The sequence below is a fragment of the Dermochelys coriacea genome, chromosome 5 (genome assembly GCF_009764565.3).
Source record: "Dermochelys coriacea isolate rDerCor1 chromosome 5, rDerCor1.pri.v4, whole genome shotgun sequence".
In the NCBI taxonomy this organism is placed as follows: domain Eukaryota; kingdom Metazoa; phylum Chordata; order Testudines; family Dermochelyidae; genus Dermochelys; species Dermochelys coriacea.
Genome location: NC_050072.1, coordinates 90,985,086 through 91,002,159, shown reverse-complemented (window position 1 = coordinate 91,002,159; position 17,074 = coordinate 90,985,086). Strand labels below are relative to the sequence as shown.

The 17,074-nt window shown below is 39.4% G+C and overlaps 1 protein-coding gene across 7 annotated transcripts in view; it reads left to right on the top strand.

Moving 5' to 3' along the window:
- Positions 1–17,074, top strand: part of DAPK1 (death associated protein kinase 1) — a 136,631-nt gene that overhangs the window by 101,773 nt on the left and 17,784 nt on the right. For 6 of the 7 annotated variants that reach the window (XM_038401325.2, XM_038401327.2, XM_043514289.1 and 3 more), the window contains 5 exons: positions 2,026–2,124; positions 3,797–3,994; positions 5,051–5,248; positions 8,817–8,915; positions 14,570–14,647. In XM_038401325.2, coding sequence (XP_038257253.1) covers positions 2,026–2,124; positions 3,797–3,994; positions 5,051–5,248; positions 8,817–8,915; positions 14,570–14,647 — 672 coding nt within the window. Of the gene's footprint in view, positions 1–2,025; positions 2,125–3,796; positions 3,995–5,050; positions 5,249–8,816; positions 8,916–14,569; positions 14,648–14,922; positions 15,601–17,074 lie in introns of all 7 variants that reach the window. The other variant, XR_006281258.1, reaches the window with a different exon arrangement.

The window sequence follows — 17,074 nt, the reverse complement described above, 5'->3', positions numbered from 1 at the left end:
CAACCCTTGTCTGGGGAGGCACACCCTCTGCACCCCTAGCCTGGTAACACCTGCTTCCTGGAAATAAACCTATCCTGCCAAGCACTTAGTGCTAGAGCCCTAACCCCAGCCCGGGCCCACCTGCCTCTTATATCCCTAACCCTAGCTTGGGCAGGCTTACCTCCTGCAACCCTAATCCTGGGAGACCTTAGTACTAGAATCCTAAGCCTAGCCAAATTAGGCCTACCCCCTGGAACCATAATCCTAACCCAGGGAGGCCTACTCCTGGAAACCTAACCCTTGCCTGGGGAGTCCCACCGCCTCGAACCCTAGCCTGGTGACGTCTACTTTGAAACCTAACCTGCAGAGTGCTTAGTGCTAGAAACCTAACCCTAGCCCAAGCCGGCCAACCTCCTGCAACTCTAACCCTATCCCAGGAAGGCCTAGGTCCTAGAAGCCTAACCTTTTCTGTGAAAGAGCCAACTCTTACAGTGCTAAGCCTACAACAGGAAGTCCTACTTTCTAGAACCCTAATCTTAACTCATGGAGACCTACCTTCTACAACCTTAACCTTAGCTGAGAGAGGCTTACCTTTCAGAACCCTAACCCTATCTTGGGGAAGCCTACTTCCTAGAACCTTAACCCTGACTTGCGGACACCTACCTCCCAGAAGCCCGACCTTCCACTCGGGAGACCTATCTCCTAGAACATTAACCCTATGGCAGGGAAACTAACCTCCTTCAACCCTAACCCTAGCCCGGGCTGGCCTACTTCCTAGATTCCTGGGTTCCTGAGCTGCAATCACACGTTTGATTGCAGTGTAGATAAATCCTTCATCAGTGAGACAAATCTAGTTGTTGAGGAAGAAGTCCGCAGCTTTGCCTTGTATCAAAGACGGTCTTTGTAAGTCAAGTGACAATAATAATATAGCTAGTTTTGTAGTCTTGTAGTGATGGTGTTTTTATTGGAAAAATAAACCCATGCATATGAGTGTGGTAAGTATATAAGTGCACTTTGCACTCTCCTTAATGAAAATGCTTCAGTTTCTCATAAAGAGGATCTCCCACTGATGTCCAGGATATGGTCAGAATTCATTTTTATTTATTCTGCGTGAAAAGAATTTTGTCTTGAAATTGAATGTAGCAAAGGTTAGTGCAATTCAGAGCTAATCAAAAATTACCTTATTTCCACTAATGTTACTAAGGCCAGGTCAACACTAAAAAATTTTGCCATGATAGTAAGGTCAGTTAGGGATGTAATTTTTTTTAAAACATTTTTATGCCAAGAAGAGTCCTCGTGCAGTTGCACCAGCATAAAAGTGCTTTTGCCAGTTTCTTATTTTGCTCAGCGCACTGGTACAAACTGTACTGGCAAAAACATTACTTTGGCTGGATAAGCTGTACCACGTTTGTATGGGCCAGCCTTTTTCTAGTGTAGGCCTGGCCTAAATAAACTATTTATTTTGCTTTATGGAAGATGTTAATCCCTGAATAAAAATTCTATTCTGTGCTCTAGGAGCCCTTACAACATTTAAAAACCGTATATTATCTTTTTCGTATCATATGAGAACATAATAACTTCCCATCAAACTTCAAATAATTACAGCACCTTCGCAACCAGCAGCCCAGGCAAAAATTCCATCCCCTCAAACCCGCATCCCTCCCCAAGTACCAAGAAAAGATGAATCATAGAGCATGCCACAAACGTTGACGGATCAGGTCTCTGGCAAACAGTGAGGAAATAAATTTCAGAAAAGGAAGGCCTTCACGGATAACACACTCTGCCAGTTGCTCCCCCCATATATAACACGGGAGCTGTAGCTTGAATGTCTACACTGACTGCATTTGTGGCAGTATGGCATGGGAAGAGTGGTGTCTTAGGTAATTGGGCCCAAAACCACCTAGAGCATTAAATGTTAAAACCTACACTACATATTCCACCCAGAAACTCCCAGGTAGCCAGTGGAACTCGCAGAGAACTGATGTTCCGTTCATGGGAGTGTGATACATGAAATAACACTTGAATATGCTTGCTCTATCATTGCAGTCTGGAGAGACAGCGCTCCATGTGGCAGCTCGGTATGGTCATGTAGATGTGGTTCAATATCTCTGCAGCATTGGATCCAATCCCAATTTTCAAGACAAGGTAGGTAGTATCAGCTCTTCTTCCTCCTACAGAAATGTGACTTCATTCAGCAAAGTAACCATAACTTCTGGTCTTGCCTTATAGCCCCTTGCCATGTTTCAAATAGAAACTACTTTGATGTTTTACCTCCTAATAATGGAGACTGTTCATAAACTGTGTGCATGAGAAAGCTACCTTTTTTCCTTATAGAACACCAAGGTATCTTGAAATGAATTACAGAAGCTTAAGGATGGAGAGAACTGCATCTCTGCTTACACAGCAGAAGTGCAAGTTGTGGGTTCAGCTAGCACCTGGACAGGTTATTGACTCTGCTATGGAGCAGATCCTTCCAAAATTCTCTGTGACTGATAAAAATGATGAGCCAAAGTGATAAACAACTTATTTTTTATATTGTATATTAAAATAAGGAATCAAATTATTTAGTTAATTTTGATAACTTATTGAACTCAGAGAAGAAACGTGCATTTCTTTAAAGAAGACATGTTTAACATATTTCAGCTGTTAATTGGAGTCCATTGTTGGGGGGTGAAAAGGGAAATATATCATCCAAAAAACCCAAACAACTTCCAAGATTGAGTGTCTCTCAGTCCTTGGGAGTTCCTTCTCGCTACAGACAGTCTCAAGTCTTTCAAAATATTGTCTGCAATGGGAGAATCTGGAACTGACTCAGGCAGTCACAGAAGCAGGGCAGCGGGCAAAAGTTGCAAACCCAACCCTTTCTCAGTCTGTCAGCTGAAGTCATCCCCATACACACATGTCTAAAGGCTTCACATGACTGACTGTTGTTCCTCCAGTTACCATGGAAAGCTTGAGTCCTCTCTACTAAGTAAGATCTCCTGTAGTATGAGCTTCGAGTATCTGCTTCCCTTATGCACTTATGGACTCCTTGTTGTTTTTACTTCCCTTATAGCTCAATGGAGGGGTGAGGAGGTTACATCTGCAATCCCATTGCCCTTGTCTTTTGGCAGGACCCTTCTTCCCTTTTAATCTTAACTGGATATAACCCGTTGTACTTACAACTGCATCTTTTGTAGAACATTTGTGTGTCTCTTATTAAACCTTAAATTAGATCTTAAAGATAAATATTTTAACACGTCTTAGGTTCCTTAGTCACTTTCAAAAAGGGGCTTATGCTTCTAAGTTACTTAGGTATGCTTTAAAATCTTTAACTAACTTGTGGAAGGCAAATCACACTCAGAGCTGGAAATTGAATACTGGAGTTCTCACTCCAAATTTTTTTTTCAACCACTTGACTAATCCCTAAATAAGTGAAATAGTTCCATATGAATGAGGACATGTTAAAATGAGAGAGCCTAGATAAATAATTAGCTTCAGTTGCATGGAAACAGCAAGACAGGGGTGCCAGTATTTGCAGGCAAGTCAGGTATCAATATTATATTTTGTACTAAGAAATCTGCAATCCTGGAGTCCAGATGATTAAGAGAAACTACTGAGTTATCACAATCATTGTGTGTGTCAGGGTGAAGTAGACCCACATTGGAAAGTTAGCTTAATAAATTATAGTGATGCTAAATCATTTTGTAGGATTTAACTTTAATAGACAGATTTCTTTTCTTTCCCCTTCTTCCGGTTTTATAGAATAAGCTGGGGAATTGGCACTGCTAGTACATAGTTTCAGCTGTTTTTTGTTTTGATTTGTCAATATTGTTAGGAAGAAGAAACTCCTTTGCACTGTGCTGCTTGGCATGGCTACTACTCTGTTGCCAAAGCACTTTGTGAGGCAGGTTGTAATGTGAACATTAAAAACAAAGAAGGGGAAACTCCAGTCCTGACAGCATCAGCTAGAGGTTACCATGATATTGTGGAATGCTTGGCGGAACACGGAGCTGACCTTGATGCAACAGACAAGGTTAGTTATGGGTGAATGAGTCACAATTAGTCAGGAATTATATGCAGAGGACATGAGTGATACAGGACTATTTATACCTCTAAATTACTTTCCTTAAAATACTTCATTTGACTGCTTCAGGCCACCATTCTTTTTTAAAATATAAGCTCTCTAATGGATTATAAAGAGAGAATTGATGGCTGCTTCTAAAAGTTGCTGACGGATTTGTTCATTCATATTGGAAATAACCATTCCATTATTATGTCTGTATTCATGTAATACCACCTTATTAAATCTGTTTATCTGTCCATCACACTTTATGGCTGACACACATTCTTTATACAGAAAATAACTGAAATATTGACTCTTGTAATTGCAATAAGCTATTCATTTTTAAAGGACAAAAGACAATGAATTTATCACTTGCCTTCAATACCTGTGTGTCAGATAAAGAGAATAAATCATTTGTTTTCCAATAGTCTAAACTACAGCTTTTTAAAAATTGCACTAATTCAGAATTACTTTTTTTTCCTCTCATGACTGGTATTGAAGAAACCTTGAGTTTCGTTGTTTATATTAGCATACTGATGATAGTAGTTATTACTATTATTTCTGGAGTTTCTATTGCATTTAAACAGTGCTGATCTCAAAGGTCTGCTGTGTGCTGCTGATAAAACATTTTGCTTATAAGAGTATTAAATGGAATGACTTTTGAGTCCTGCTACGCTCCCACTCCCAAGTTGTTTCAAGTAAGAAGGAGCTGCACCACTCAGAAGCTACCATTCTCTAAGCAGATTGTGAGACTTTTGCATTGGCCACCTTCTGGCAATAAACACTTGCGCTAGTATGTCTTAGCCTCCGTACCACTTTCAGGGAAAATTGTTGATTTGTTCTGAGATAGACTTGTGCTGGGAAAATAAAGTTGTTATGGCTTGTGATCCAAAAGGCAGGACAATACACACTACCACCATTAAATTACCACACACCTATGGAAAAATACTTGAATTTGTATAAATCACTTCATAATGGTGGGATTTTTTTTTTAAATGTGACTGACCAGTTGTCTTGTGATTTCAGGATGAACACACAGCCCTGCATCTTGCAGTGAGAAGATGTCAAATGGAAGTAGTTAAAACTCTCATCTGTCAGGGATGTTTTGTAGATTTCCAAGACAGACATGGTAACACCCCTATGCATGTGGCCTGCAAAGATGGGAATGTCCCTATTGTGATGGCACTCTGTGAAGCAAGTTGTAATTTGGATGTTACAAATAAGGTAAACAAAAAACAATAGTGCTGGTACAGAACTTCTCTGTTAAATATCTTACCTTCTTGGGTGCCTGAACTCCTCTTAATTTATAAAATATTTTGTATAAAAATCCTTTTATTTTTCAGAGTGCAAATAGAAAACATTTTCAAGAACTTAAAAAGGTAGAGCTATGGTTAACTTTAGAGCAGTTGAGTTAATAATTGAAAATCCATGCAGAAAGAGACAAACTGAATTAGTTGCATCAGTAAACTTTTCTGTTCTGTCCTAATGTTAATACAGATGCCAACATGTTTGTCTGGTAGTATGGCTTTACTTCTTGCAAATGGTGTTTAGGCAACATGGGTTGAGTAGAATGCTGTATACTTCATATTCTGTTGGTAGTTTAAAGAAGAATTAAATTAAATAATAAAGATTATTAATAATTATGATTTACTAATAGAACTGATAACAAGTACTTCTATATATTAAAAAACCCTCCTTTTGAATTATGAGGAAAGATTCTCATATACAGCTATTAAGTGATTTAAATCAACTTCAGATTCCACCACCAATTAAAGACAAGTGTTGTGTTAGTGCAGGGGTAGGCAACCTTCGGCACATGGCCCATCAGGGTAATCCACTGGTGGGCCGTGAGACGTTTTGTTTATATTGATCGTACGCAGACACAGCTCCCCGTGGCCACAGTTCACTGTTCCCAGCCAGTGGGAGCTGCGGGAAGTGGCAGGCCACAGGGATGTGCTGGCCACCACTTCCCGAAGCTCCCATTGGCCGGGAACGGGATACCGTGGCCACTGGGGGCGGGGGCTGTGCCTGTGGACAGTCAATGTAAACAAAATGTCTCGCGGCCCGCCAGCGGATTACCCTGATGGACCATGTGCCGAAGGTTGCTGACCCCAGTGTTAGTGGATTCATGTGACATTCATGTTTTAAGCCAATTTTTAGAAAGTTAAACATCAGTGATGCTTTAAATCAGTTAATAAAATAATAAATAAAATAAATAAAATAAATTTAATAAAAATGTTATTGACCATATTAGTGCTTTCCAGAGTTGAGGACGCTAGACCAAGTGCTGTACCCTTTCACCAATTTTTTGTTTCACGTAGGAACTACACTTAATCACAGAATTGGTTAGTAAATTATACCCCTCTAAAAAATTTATTCCACTGTTTGTTACAGGATTATTGCTAATTAAAGGTGGAAAATTTTCATCAAGTTGTAGAAAACCCTTTCCGGTGTGACATTTAGTAGCCTGTGTCTCAGATAGTCAAGTTATTAGTGCTTTGTTGGCCTCTCTTGTTGTAATAGAGCTGAATGGGGTGTATGAAAACCAAATATAATATTTAACGGGTTTAACTTTTTAGCTTTCTGCCTAGGATTGTTAAATAACAGTAAACCACTTCAGGAATGTTTCCTGTAGCTAGTTTGTATAGCTTTTATGTCACTTATTAGACTTTGCTGACATATTGTGTGGCTAGTGCTTGGTATTTTGCTTTGAATGTCTAATTATGCAAAAGTGGGAGAATACTGCAATATCATGCAATTTTTATATCCCACTACATTTAAAACAATTAATTGTAGGGGTCTTTGTGCTGTTCTTTGTGATTCATTTATTTTAAAAGATGTTACGGTTCTTAGAAAAACATAAAAGTATTCTTGTAATATAATATTACTAATTGTTTCCATTCATTACAAAAGCCCTGTGATCTTCTGTGCTACAGAAAGCTATGGAAGATTGTGGATTTTTGGCTTAAAAGTCTGGCCCAGTACAATCAATATTTTTTTAAATCTAAAGTTCAGCAGCTGCCAAGCGGAAAGCTTATTATAATGACCTCTCCACCCCCTGGTGTTAGCTTAATTGTCATTGATCAGGCAATTAAATGCAGATCCATGGTTGAGAACACATTTTTGGGAAGGTGGGTTAATACAGCCAAGGGCTGGATTAGCTCCTCTTTTCATGACTGAGAATATTTGGCTGGCCTCAGTGGCCTAGCCTCAAAGAAGTAGGGTGGAAAAAAATAAACACCTAAAACTAAATGGACCAGCAAGCCTTCCACATATGGTTAAGGATTTTTGTCTTGTTACTCTTTAAGGCTGTAGTAGACTGTGCGAGTGGAATGGACTTTGGATTCCAGGTCTTTGGAAGAGAAGAGCTCTCTACACATAGCATACGGAGATAGTGCCATTATCTTGAAAAGCAAGCCCTGCCATGTGAACCAGTTAACTTAATGAAGCATTTATCTTGTGTCCACAAGTGACATCTATCAGTATAAGTACAAGATGCTGACTTGCTGACATGTGCCCTAGAGCTTTCATATCCATATATTTGGGGGGGAGAGGGGATCTTTCCAGTTAATATTTTTTACTATGTTAGAGACTTTAAAAGTCATAATCCTGGAATCCTATTACTACACTAAAAGAGAATTTGAAAATGTTTGTTTACTTCTGAGAAGGGAGCATTTAGAGTTACAGCAGAGAAATTATAGGAGAAAGAAGATGACACGCAAGTAGATGTAGAGAGGAGATACAAACAGAAAATGTTGCAAAGACAGGTCTATTGATATGAACAGAAAAGAGGTAGGAAGTGGACGTTACGAGGACCATTGCATTAGTGGGAGAGAATCAGGAACAACTAAGACATGGGAGTGTGAGAATCTTACAAAATAATAATTTAATACCGTAGAAGGTAAAGATGAGAGAAGACAAGCTAGCAGACTGCTGTGGTCAGGATGACAATGATTTCATTCAGCAATCATTGCCCTCCTGACAACAGACAGAATGGTACCACTCTTATTAGTAAATCCCATATTTCTATATCTTCCTTATTCTTAAACATCGTCCCTGTATATTCGAGATCCTAATTTACTATCTAGACTCTTTTGCTTCCATTCATTTACCTCGTCTCTTCATTTTCTAATTTTCAGACTCTGTCTTTCACTTCCACAACCCGTCTGCCCTAGTCTTTTTAGTGTTTTCAGAAAAGTTTTGGTTCACAGTGCTCCTCAGCATACTCTGCTCTCTTGCAGGTTTACAAGTATTGTGTTACCCTATTCCTTGATATTCTTGCATGTAGACGTTTTCTGTCACTGGCATTCTCGGGGAGTGGTGACCTTTTGGGCTTGCAGAGCCCTTCCTCTTTTGTTCACCTTCATCAATATGTGACTGTGGAGGAGAATTCACTGCTGCCAAGCTTATGGAGCCAGTGTTGCAGACATAGGCAATATTTATATTCAAACTCCCATTTAATGATTCTGGGAGTCGGAGAGAAATCCACACTCACCAGTGAAAAATTTTAGGGCATTTCACATAAATTTGTAGCTCTGACTTATTTAATTAAGTGTCCCATATTCAAATCTTTTTTGATTAAATCAGACTTTAAATTAGTTGTGTTCAATTTTGAAACTTAGAGTGTAAAATTAATCAAATTATCCTAATTTTTTCCAGTCCTTAATTGTGTAGCTACATGTATACAGTAGCCAGGTGGGGTCTCTCTAGCATAGAATAAACATGTACCTGACAGTCAGGCTCTCTGCGCATCATCAACAGAAAGTTAACCTATTTTTTATCCCCCTCTTAGTATGGACGAACACCTTTACATCTGGCAGCAAATAATGGAATCCTTGATGTTGTCAGGTACCTCTGTCTCACTGGTGCCAACGTAGAAGCTTTAACCTCTGTAAGTATAACAAATGTTATATTGCTTACTTGGTTTCCTACAGTAAAAGGAAACAATTTAAAACAAAAGTGATGGTCTACTACAATTGTATTTTGGAACAGTAAAAATTTTGTTACACTACAGTATATAACTCTGGCTTGATAAATATTCTCAGTTGCCCATGCACAGATGCAGCCTACCCCGATAAATGATAAATTTAAAACAAATTAAGGTACAGAATCCTATACACTTATCCACAGGACTGAGAGTTATTTGTGCTGCTCTATTTTTATTGAAGCACAGTTTAGCCATTTTCCCTGCAAGTCATATACCTGTATAAACACATTTAAAAAACTTTTTGAGAGATTTCTTTCAAAAGGTTTTTGTCTTATTGCAGTGAAAAGAAATATTTCATGGCATACATGCGTGGGTGAGTGAATGGGTGAGCTATCATTAGGATATACTTGTAAAGCAATTACTGTCTGTCATGTTGATCTGCACCATCAGCACCACCCAAGGTATTTTTCATTCTCAGAAGAGTTGAGACTTGTTCCCTTGATTAGCATATCCAGGTTGATTAAGAACAACAAGCTATCACACACAACATTGTCCATATATTTAACAATCAAATACTTTTTTTCTGCAAAAGAAATACAGCTGGATCATCCTAAAATAAAAATTCAGCACGTCTTATTCAGGCTAAACTTCTGCTGAAGTCCATATTGGTGAAAGTCAAGTCATAATTTATGCATAGCCAGGAACCCAATATTTTTCAAAGTTCCCCTCTACAGAAATTACACCTGAGATTGTAATAAATGAGACTAAAGAAAAAAATGATCTACTTGTTTGTTTTGTGAATTTGACCGCACTTGGTGTAGTAGTCCAGTTTCACTGTTTCCCTCTATATTCTACTAGCTTGTTGGTATCACCAGTTTGTGTGGCTCTTTCACAAAGTGACACAGGAGAGAGAGGGTGAATGCAGTTGTGCCAATTTTTATGGTTTTACAGGGCCTCAGACATATTTAAGTCATATTTAAGAAGATAGTTTTTTTTTTATATTGACTATATTTTAAGTTTCCAGTTTCCTTTGTTTTTTCCTGGTTTCATCATTTCTAATTATCAAAATAAGTGCATAAACTGAAGCTGTTTCAGTTTATCCTCATTCTCCTATTTTATGGAGTACTTGATTCAGTATTTATAACATCAGCATTAAACACTATGGCAGTGATTGTGATTTAACAAAGTTTATCTAAATGTAGAAAATTACCAGTGGAACTATACCATTATAGTTACATGGATTTAACTATCTGTGTGGATGGGACTGTGCTCCTTCCAGAAGAAGTGTTCCTTTTTCCGGTTAGCTTAGATCTCTTTGAAAGTGATGACAAAGTGAATTGTGATGACACTAGTGTATGTCTATGTTTAAAACACTACAGCAGTGCTGTTGTCACACTTCCGTGTAGACACTATCTACGCTGACGGTAGGTAGTGCACCTCCCCAAGAGGTAATAGCTAGGTCAACAGAAGAATTCTTCCATCAACCTTGTGCCATGTACGCTAGGGGTTAGGTCGGTCTAGCTACATCTCTCAGGGGCGTGGATGTAAAAGCCTAATGTAGACCAGGCCTAAGTCTGGCAGGAGAAGCAGGCTGATTAAACAGGAGAAACTCCTGTTTATGCACAAATATCAGGGCAATGAGCATGTTGATGGAAAGAGGGAAGTGGAGAGAGTGAGTATGTGGTGATTTTAGTAGTAGTTCCATTTTTTTTTTTTAAATTTATTGGAGTCTGATGTTAAACTTATGTGGAAGGTCCAAATGGTGGTTCTCAGTGAACCTTTTAGTTAAATTATTTTCTGAGCACCATTTTTCACAGTTCATTAATGCCTAAAACATTAACTTTGGGCTAGAGTTTGGTAATTTTTACAGATTTTTATTTAATTTTGAAATTTTGAGTGTATAAATGTTTTTAGTGGTTTGAGAAAATCACTCAGAACATTTAACAATGTTCATGCTCCTGGAACATGCAAGCTGTTCAGATGTTAAAAAAACAATAATAAAAAAAAGTGTGCTGCATGCACACATGCAGTTTGGCATCTCATTGTAACATCACATTATCCGGTATCTTCTGGAATTTTAAATGCCCAAACTGTTTAATTTGAATAACTGTATGTGCAAACATGTAACTAGCTGTTTTCATGTACAGCTACTGAGTTTGCATCAAAGTTTGCAGTAATTGTGCCGAAGGGTATGTCTACGCTGGCAAGTTTCTGTGCCACAAGTTATACCACTTTTAATAAAACACTGGAATTAAACCGCTGTAGCGTGTCCACACTGTGCTCCTTGCATCCACATGAACAGCTCTTGCAATGGCAAAGACAGCAGTGCATTGTGATAGCTGTCCCACTGTGCAACTGGCCACAGCGTGCTTTGGGAAGGGTTTGCAATGCTTCATGGGGCAGGCACAGTCTCAGATGATGCAGTTTTCCCAATCCCATTGTTCGGTGGGTACCCTACTACATTGCCAGCTGCTTTTCAACTGAAGTTGGGGAGGGGGAGGTGTGTGATGGGGAGTGTATGTGTGTTTGAAGTCGGGGAAAGGGAGTGTGTCAGCATGCTGTCTTGTAAGTTCAGAGAGCGACAGGAAGAAACCAGTCCTGAGACAGGGGGAGGGGGAAACCCCAACATCAGCCCCTGCTTCCCTTCCTGGATTGTCTGCGCACACATTCCTCTGTGATCAACAGCGGGACATTCCACATTAATAGTTTGCTTTGTGTCCCGGAGCAGATCAGCACAATAGCTGTCAGAAATGGTGCTTTGAAAGGGGAGGGATGCCTGTCTCCAAAGCAGCTGAGTTCAAAACAATGAGCAGAGGCATTATGGGACAGCTCCAGAAGCCAATTACAGCGCAGAAAGCAATCAGATGTTTTCACTGGCAATAGAGCACTGGAGCCTCTGCACAAATAGCCTTACGACTCTCGTTGAGATGGGTTTTTTGCAGCGCTGCAATTGAGGAGTTTCTGCGCACAAAGTGGCTTGGCAGTGTGTACATGTCTGCAGTTTGAGTGCAAAAAGCCTCTTTACTGCACAGAAACTTGGCAGTGTAGACAAGCCCTAATCTGCATGCGCATATATTAAATACTTGTTCACACTTGGGAAAATTAGGCCCTTTTTGGATGCCAAGTTTGCTTAGCCACTGCTCTTCCAATATCTAGCTCCCTACTTTGTAAAGCATTTGTAAAGTTAGCTTGAGTAGGAAAGCCATTTATCAAAAAACATTCTATTTTGGCTGCATGTGTATATTTTCAAATACATGTTGTAATATACAAATACATGCTGTACTTTGCAGCCAGAAAATTTTGCAGCCTCTTTGTATTCATAATGATTGACATAAGCAAAGGGTAATGTTGTTGCTTGTATTTTTCCCTCCATGGGATAAGATGCCTCTTTCAGACAGTAATACCTAACCCACAAATGACACATTCTCTGCTAATTAAACCTCAATTGCTCATAATAATCCTTCCTGCTGATGTGACCCTCTTCAGAGTTCACAGTGGTTTAACCTGTAGTTTTGAAATGAGGTGACCAGAATTTAAGACCATTAAGACCAAAGTCACAAATCCCCCTGTCCCCTCTCCAAATGCTCTCAAGGATTCTTTACACAAGGCTTCATTTCTGCTTTTCCTTTTTTATGGTTACCTTATTATTTTCTATGGGTTTTATTTTTTTTTTTTGATAAATTACAATACAGCTTTATATTTTACACAGAATTCTGGGGCAGTTTGTTTAGAGATGCTGTATAGGGCTAAATTGTGAGTGTCAAACTCCAGTTATTAGGGCTGGGTGTGTCACCCTGATAATGTGGCTTAGAGAAGCCACCTCTCCACTGTCATAGATGTGACTAATGTGGGCTTCGCAGATTCAGCCCCATGACCACTCACACCTAGGTTGTGAATGCTGATTCACAGCTTGGCTCTGTGGAGCAAAAATCTTGTTGGGGCCCTGTGCAGGCTCCCTGAGTCCCAATCACACTGATTTCACAGCATTATGGGCCTTCCATGACTCCTAGGCTTTCAGTCCACATTCAAAGTGTTTTCCAGAGCAAAGAGGAAGCTGGATCGGATACTGGTTTGCTTCTGCATCTCTTCCATACATAAATCACTTGTGCAAATCACTTGACCTTCCTCCCTCAGTTTGCCCAGCTGTAAAAGCAAGAGAATTACTCACAGAGGTGGTGTGAGGATTGGCTAATGGATTAATTATCTTTCTAAGCTACTTGTATGTCCCCCATTACCAGAGTATCAGAGCGCCTCTCAATCCTTAATGCTGTTATCCTCAGCAGAAGGTGTAGGATGGTCAGAGAGAAAGTAGGTTTCCCTAGAGGAAAACAGCTGACAGGGAGAGGAAAAGGAAAGTATTAGACATTCAAATATTTGTTTGGGTAAAGCTGCAGCTAGCTATGCAACTGAGGAAGAGATTTACAGAGAAAATAGTAATTTAAATTTACCCACTTGTTGTCAATTTCAATTCCTGCTTTTTCCTGATAGTGATGCATTGCTATTCCTGAATCTCTAACAACCTTGTCTGAAGTTATTAAAGTTGTGGTATTCAAATTGAATGTTATGGGAGCCTGAAAATGTCTCCTGTAAGTAGACCTTGACTTTTCATAGACAAGGACATTTTATTTCAACAAAGAAAATGCACATATACAATAAACTTTATTTTTTTTAGATTTAAGGATGTGAATGCCATAATTGGTCAATCATTTTATGTGCTACTTATGACAATGCGGATTTGTCATGAAAGACTGGATGTGATGGGAATAAGGAGTGAAACCGCAAAAGACTTAATTTACCAACAATTTTTTGTAAACACGGCAAAGTTATTGTCTGGTCTTTTTTTTTTTAAAAAAAAAGACAAGTTTAAATCAAATCATAAATAAAGTTGTTTTGCCATCAAACAGCACAAAAGCAGTACCATTAATATAGTCTTAAGAGAGTAAAGGAAGTAAGCAATTTTTCTTACAACTCATTTCATATTAAACTGCTGACCTATGAAACAAGGGTAATTAAATGTCAAGAGCAGAATGCTGAAGACAGCTTTGCTTCTCCTTTAAAACTTGCTGAAGCTATTTAAATCACAAGCCATACACTGTTTGTTTTTTTGAAAACCTAGATCCAGTAGCTAATTCACCACTATCAATGCTTACATGTTAATAAACATAATTTATCTGCTTTACATAGTAATAAATATTCTGATGCATGTCTTTCTGGTGGCCTTTTAAAACTGTATGTGGTATGTAATATGTATATAGATATTTCTACCATCCACTAACATACTGTATATTTAAAGGGGAGAGTGAAGAATGATCATTCAAGAGGAGAGTACTGGCATTGCTCTAAACCTCTGAATCCAAAGCATCCTGTAACTGTTATGTCACGATACCACTTTCCAAAAGAGTGGCTGTTTTTCTGAATTTTCTTATCTTTTTTTGGATGATTAAAAAAACTAGGGGGACTACAGTTTAGGGGGTAATCCTGGCTGTTTTTTCTAATCCATTTGCTTCTGACAGCAATTTTATTCTGTTACTGCCATGAGCAGAACTGAGCTACACTGCACGTGTTTTTCTGTTGCAGACAAAAGGAAGCAATTATACTTAATAACTTGTCTTTAACAGGATGGGAAAACAGCAGAAGACCTCGCTAGAACAGAGCAGCATGAACATATAGCCAGTCTTCTTTCAAGGCTCAAAAAGGTGGGAACGCCTGACTATCTATTTGGATGCATGAGGGTGGGGGTTTTTTGTAGGTGAGGGGACGGTTGACTGATGTTGTTGGTATTTTAAAGTTTGGGGTAGCATTTTGAACACAAATGATGAGAAAATATAACTTGCATCAAAAGCATTAGTCAAAAAGCATTACAAAACTGCTCAGTGACATAATTAGGTAAAAAAAAAATCTTATTAATTTGGCTGAGGTGCGACATAGCTATGTTGTAATAGAGGGAGTATGTATTTTTTTTCCCTCATAGATTCCACACAAAAATAAAGGGATCATATCTCATGATTGTCCAAGGGCCCTATCTCCCAGAGTTTTCCAATGGGAAAATGTGGGTGCTCAGAATCTCATGACATAGGACCCTAAATCTGCAGTCTATCAATACTATTTAATGAATAGCTGCCAGTCTGAGAGGAACAAAATTGGATGCAATACTTCTGTTGAGGTTGTCAGCTGAGACGCTGCTTCTAGAGTTAATTTATTTTTTCTTAAAGATATAGACATCTCTTTTTAATTGCTGAGCCTACATATTCACTGAAGCATGGGTGTCACTGTGAGGATGTGTTCCCCTGACTTCCAGTGGAGGTAGGAGAGGGAGGAAAACAGTTCCTTTCTCACTCCATCTTTCTGCATTTCTCTCTCCACTCCCCTAAATGAGATGGGGAAGGCTCAGCTGCTCCCTGTTCACTCCCCTGTGCTCAGCTGTTAAGTGGGAGCAATGCAAGGGCAAGAGCTGCACTCAGACTGTCGGAAAAGCTGCCCAGCAGCTTTGTCTGACTTGCTCCTTGCTGCCAGCTGGAAAGCAGAGGACTGATTAGTTGGCCCCAGCTCCTGTAGCTAGCAAGAGGGGGAAGGAAAAAGGTGGTTCTCTCTCCTCCCCCACCAGCATGGATCTTTAACAACCTAGGAATGGAGATACATCGGGTAATGGGTGAGTTAGGCCATGTCTGCGTTACAGGGACTATAGTGGCATAGCTTCGTAGTATAGATGCAGCGTACAGTAATGGAAGGGGTTTTTTCTATCACTGTAGCAACACCGCCTCCCCAAGCGATGGTAGCTAGGTCTATGGAAGCTGTTGGGTATATGAGTGGGAGGAGACAGCGAGTACTGTAGGTGATTGCTGAGAGTGAGCTCCCAATTGCGGAGGAGGAACTGGATGCACTGGTCAGAGCTTGCACAGGGAGGAAGACCCCATGTCTTCCAGGGAGGAGAAGCTGACACTGGAATGTGTGCAGGGATGAGAGGACAGAGGGAGGCAAGAATGAAGGCTTTCTAGGGAGGAAGGAGAAGAAAAGAATCAGCATAAGTGGGATTTGAGACCTTTTGAATGTCGGGGAGGAAAGAAAACCGGAAGAAAAGAGGGTACTGAAAGAAAAAAGGGAAAAGGGGAATGCAAAATGAGAGAGAAGAACAGTCTCGGGGAAATACTACTAAAATGTATAGCAAAGGATTTGGGAGGCAACAAACAGAGCATTATATAAGAAAGGGTTCTCCAAGGCACACAGTAGAAGCACAGAAAAAGTTGACTGAAGATGGGAAAAGGGAACAAAAAACAAGCTTAAAATAATGGAGAAATATTGTACTAAAATAACTACAATGGCTGTAACCACAAAATGTTTCAATACTGTGTGAATGTCTGTTTCACCTATAACTTATACCCACAATTGTATTATAATGCAAATATATATATTAAAAAAAAGGAACTTTGTTGCTCAACAACTAATAGATTAAAAAAAAGATATTTAGAATCTGAAGGACATTCTTCCCTCTGATTGCTGGAGTTTTAAGAAAGGTCACATTTGGAATCTAAACTACTGGGACAGTTAAAAGATTTTCTTTTAGTATTTATAAATGGAAAGTCTGCACTCCCAATGACTAAGCATTTCATGGTAGGGACTGCGGAATCTACCCTACATGATATTGTCACACTGGACACATAGGAGCCAATTCAACATTGCCATGCTGAGCATGTGTAAAAATGTTCCTGTTCTTATTTGGTGCCATTTTACACTATTTTTTGTTTGGTGTTTGTACAGTATGTGTATACACACGCACAAAGGGTTTATGCAGGTCACAGTACTATTACCAAGCCTTGTGGGTGAAGGATCAAGGACGCTGGCTCTACACTGCAAAAAAGAAAAAATAATTAATAAATAAAAGATCTGTGGCACCAAGTCTGAACCCTGTTCTGCAGACTCAGGCTTGTGCTACAGCACTAAAAATAGCAGTATAGATGTTCCCTCTCAGGCTGGAGTTCAAGCTCTGAGACCCATTCCCCTCTCCAGGTTTGAGTGTGAGCTCCAGCCCAACTGGGAATGTCTACACTACTAGTTTTAGTGCCCTAGTGTGAGCCCAGATCTGTAGATCCAGGCTTTGAATCTCACTGTTGTGGGAGATTTTTTGC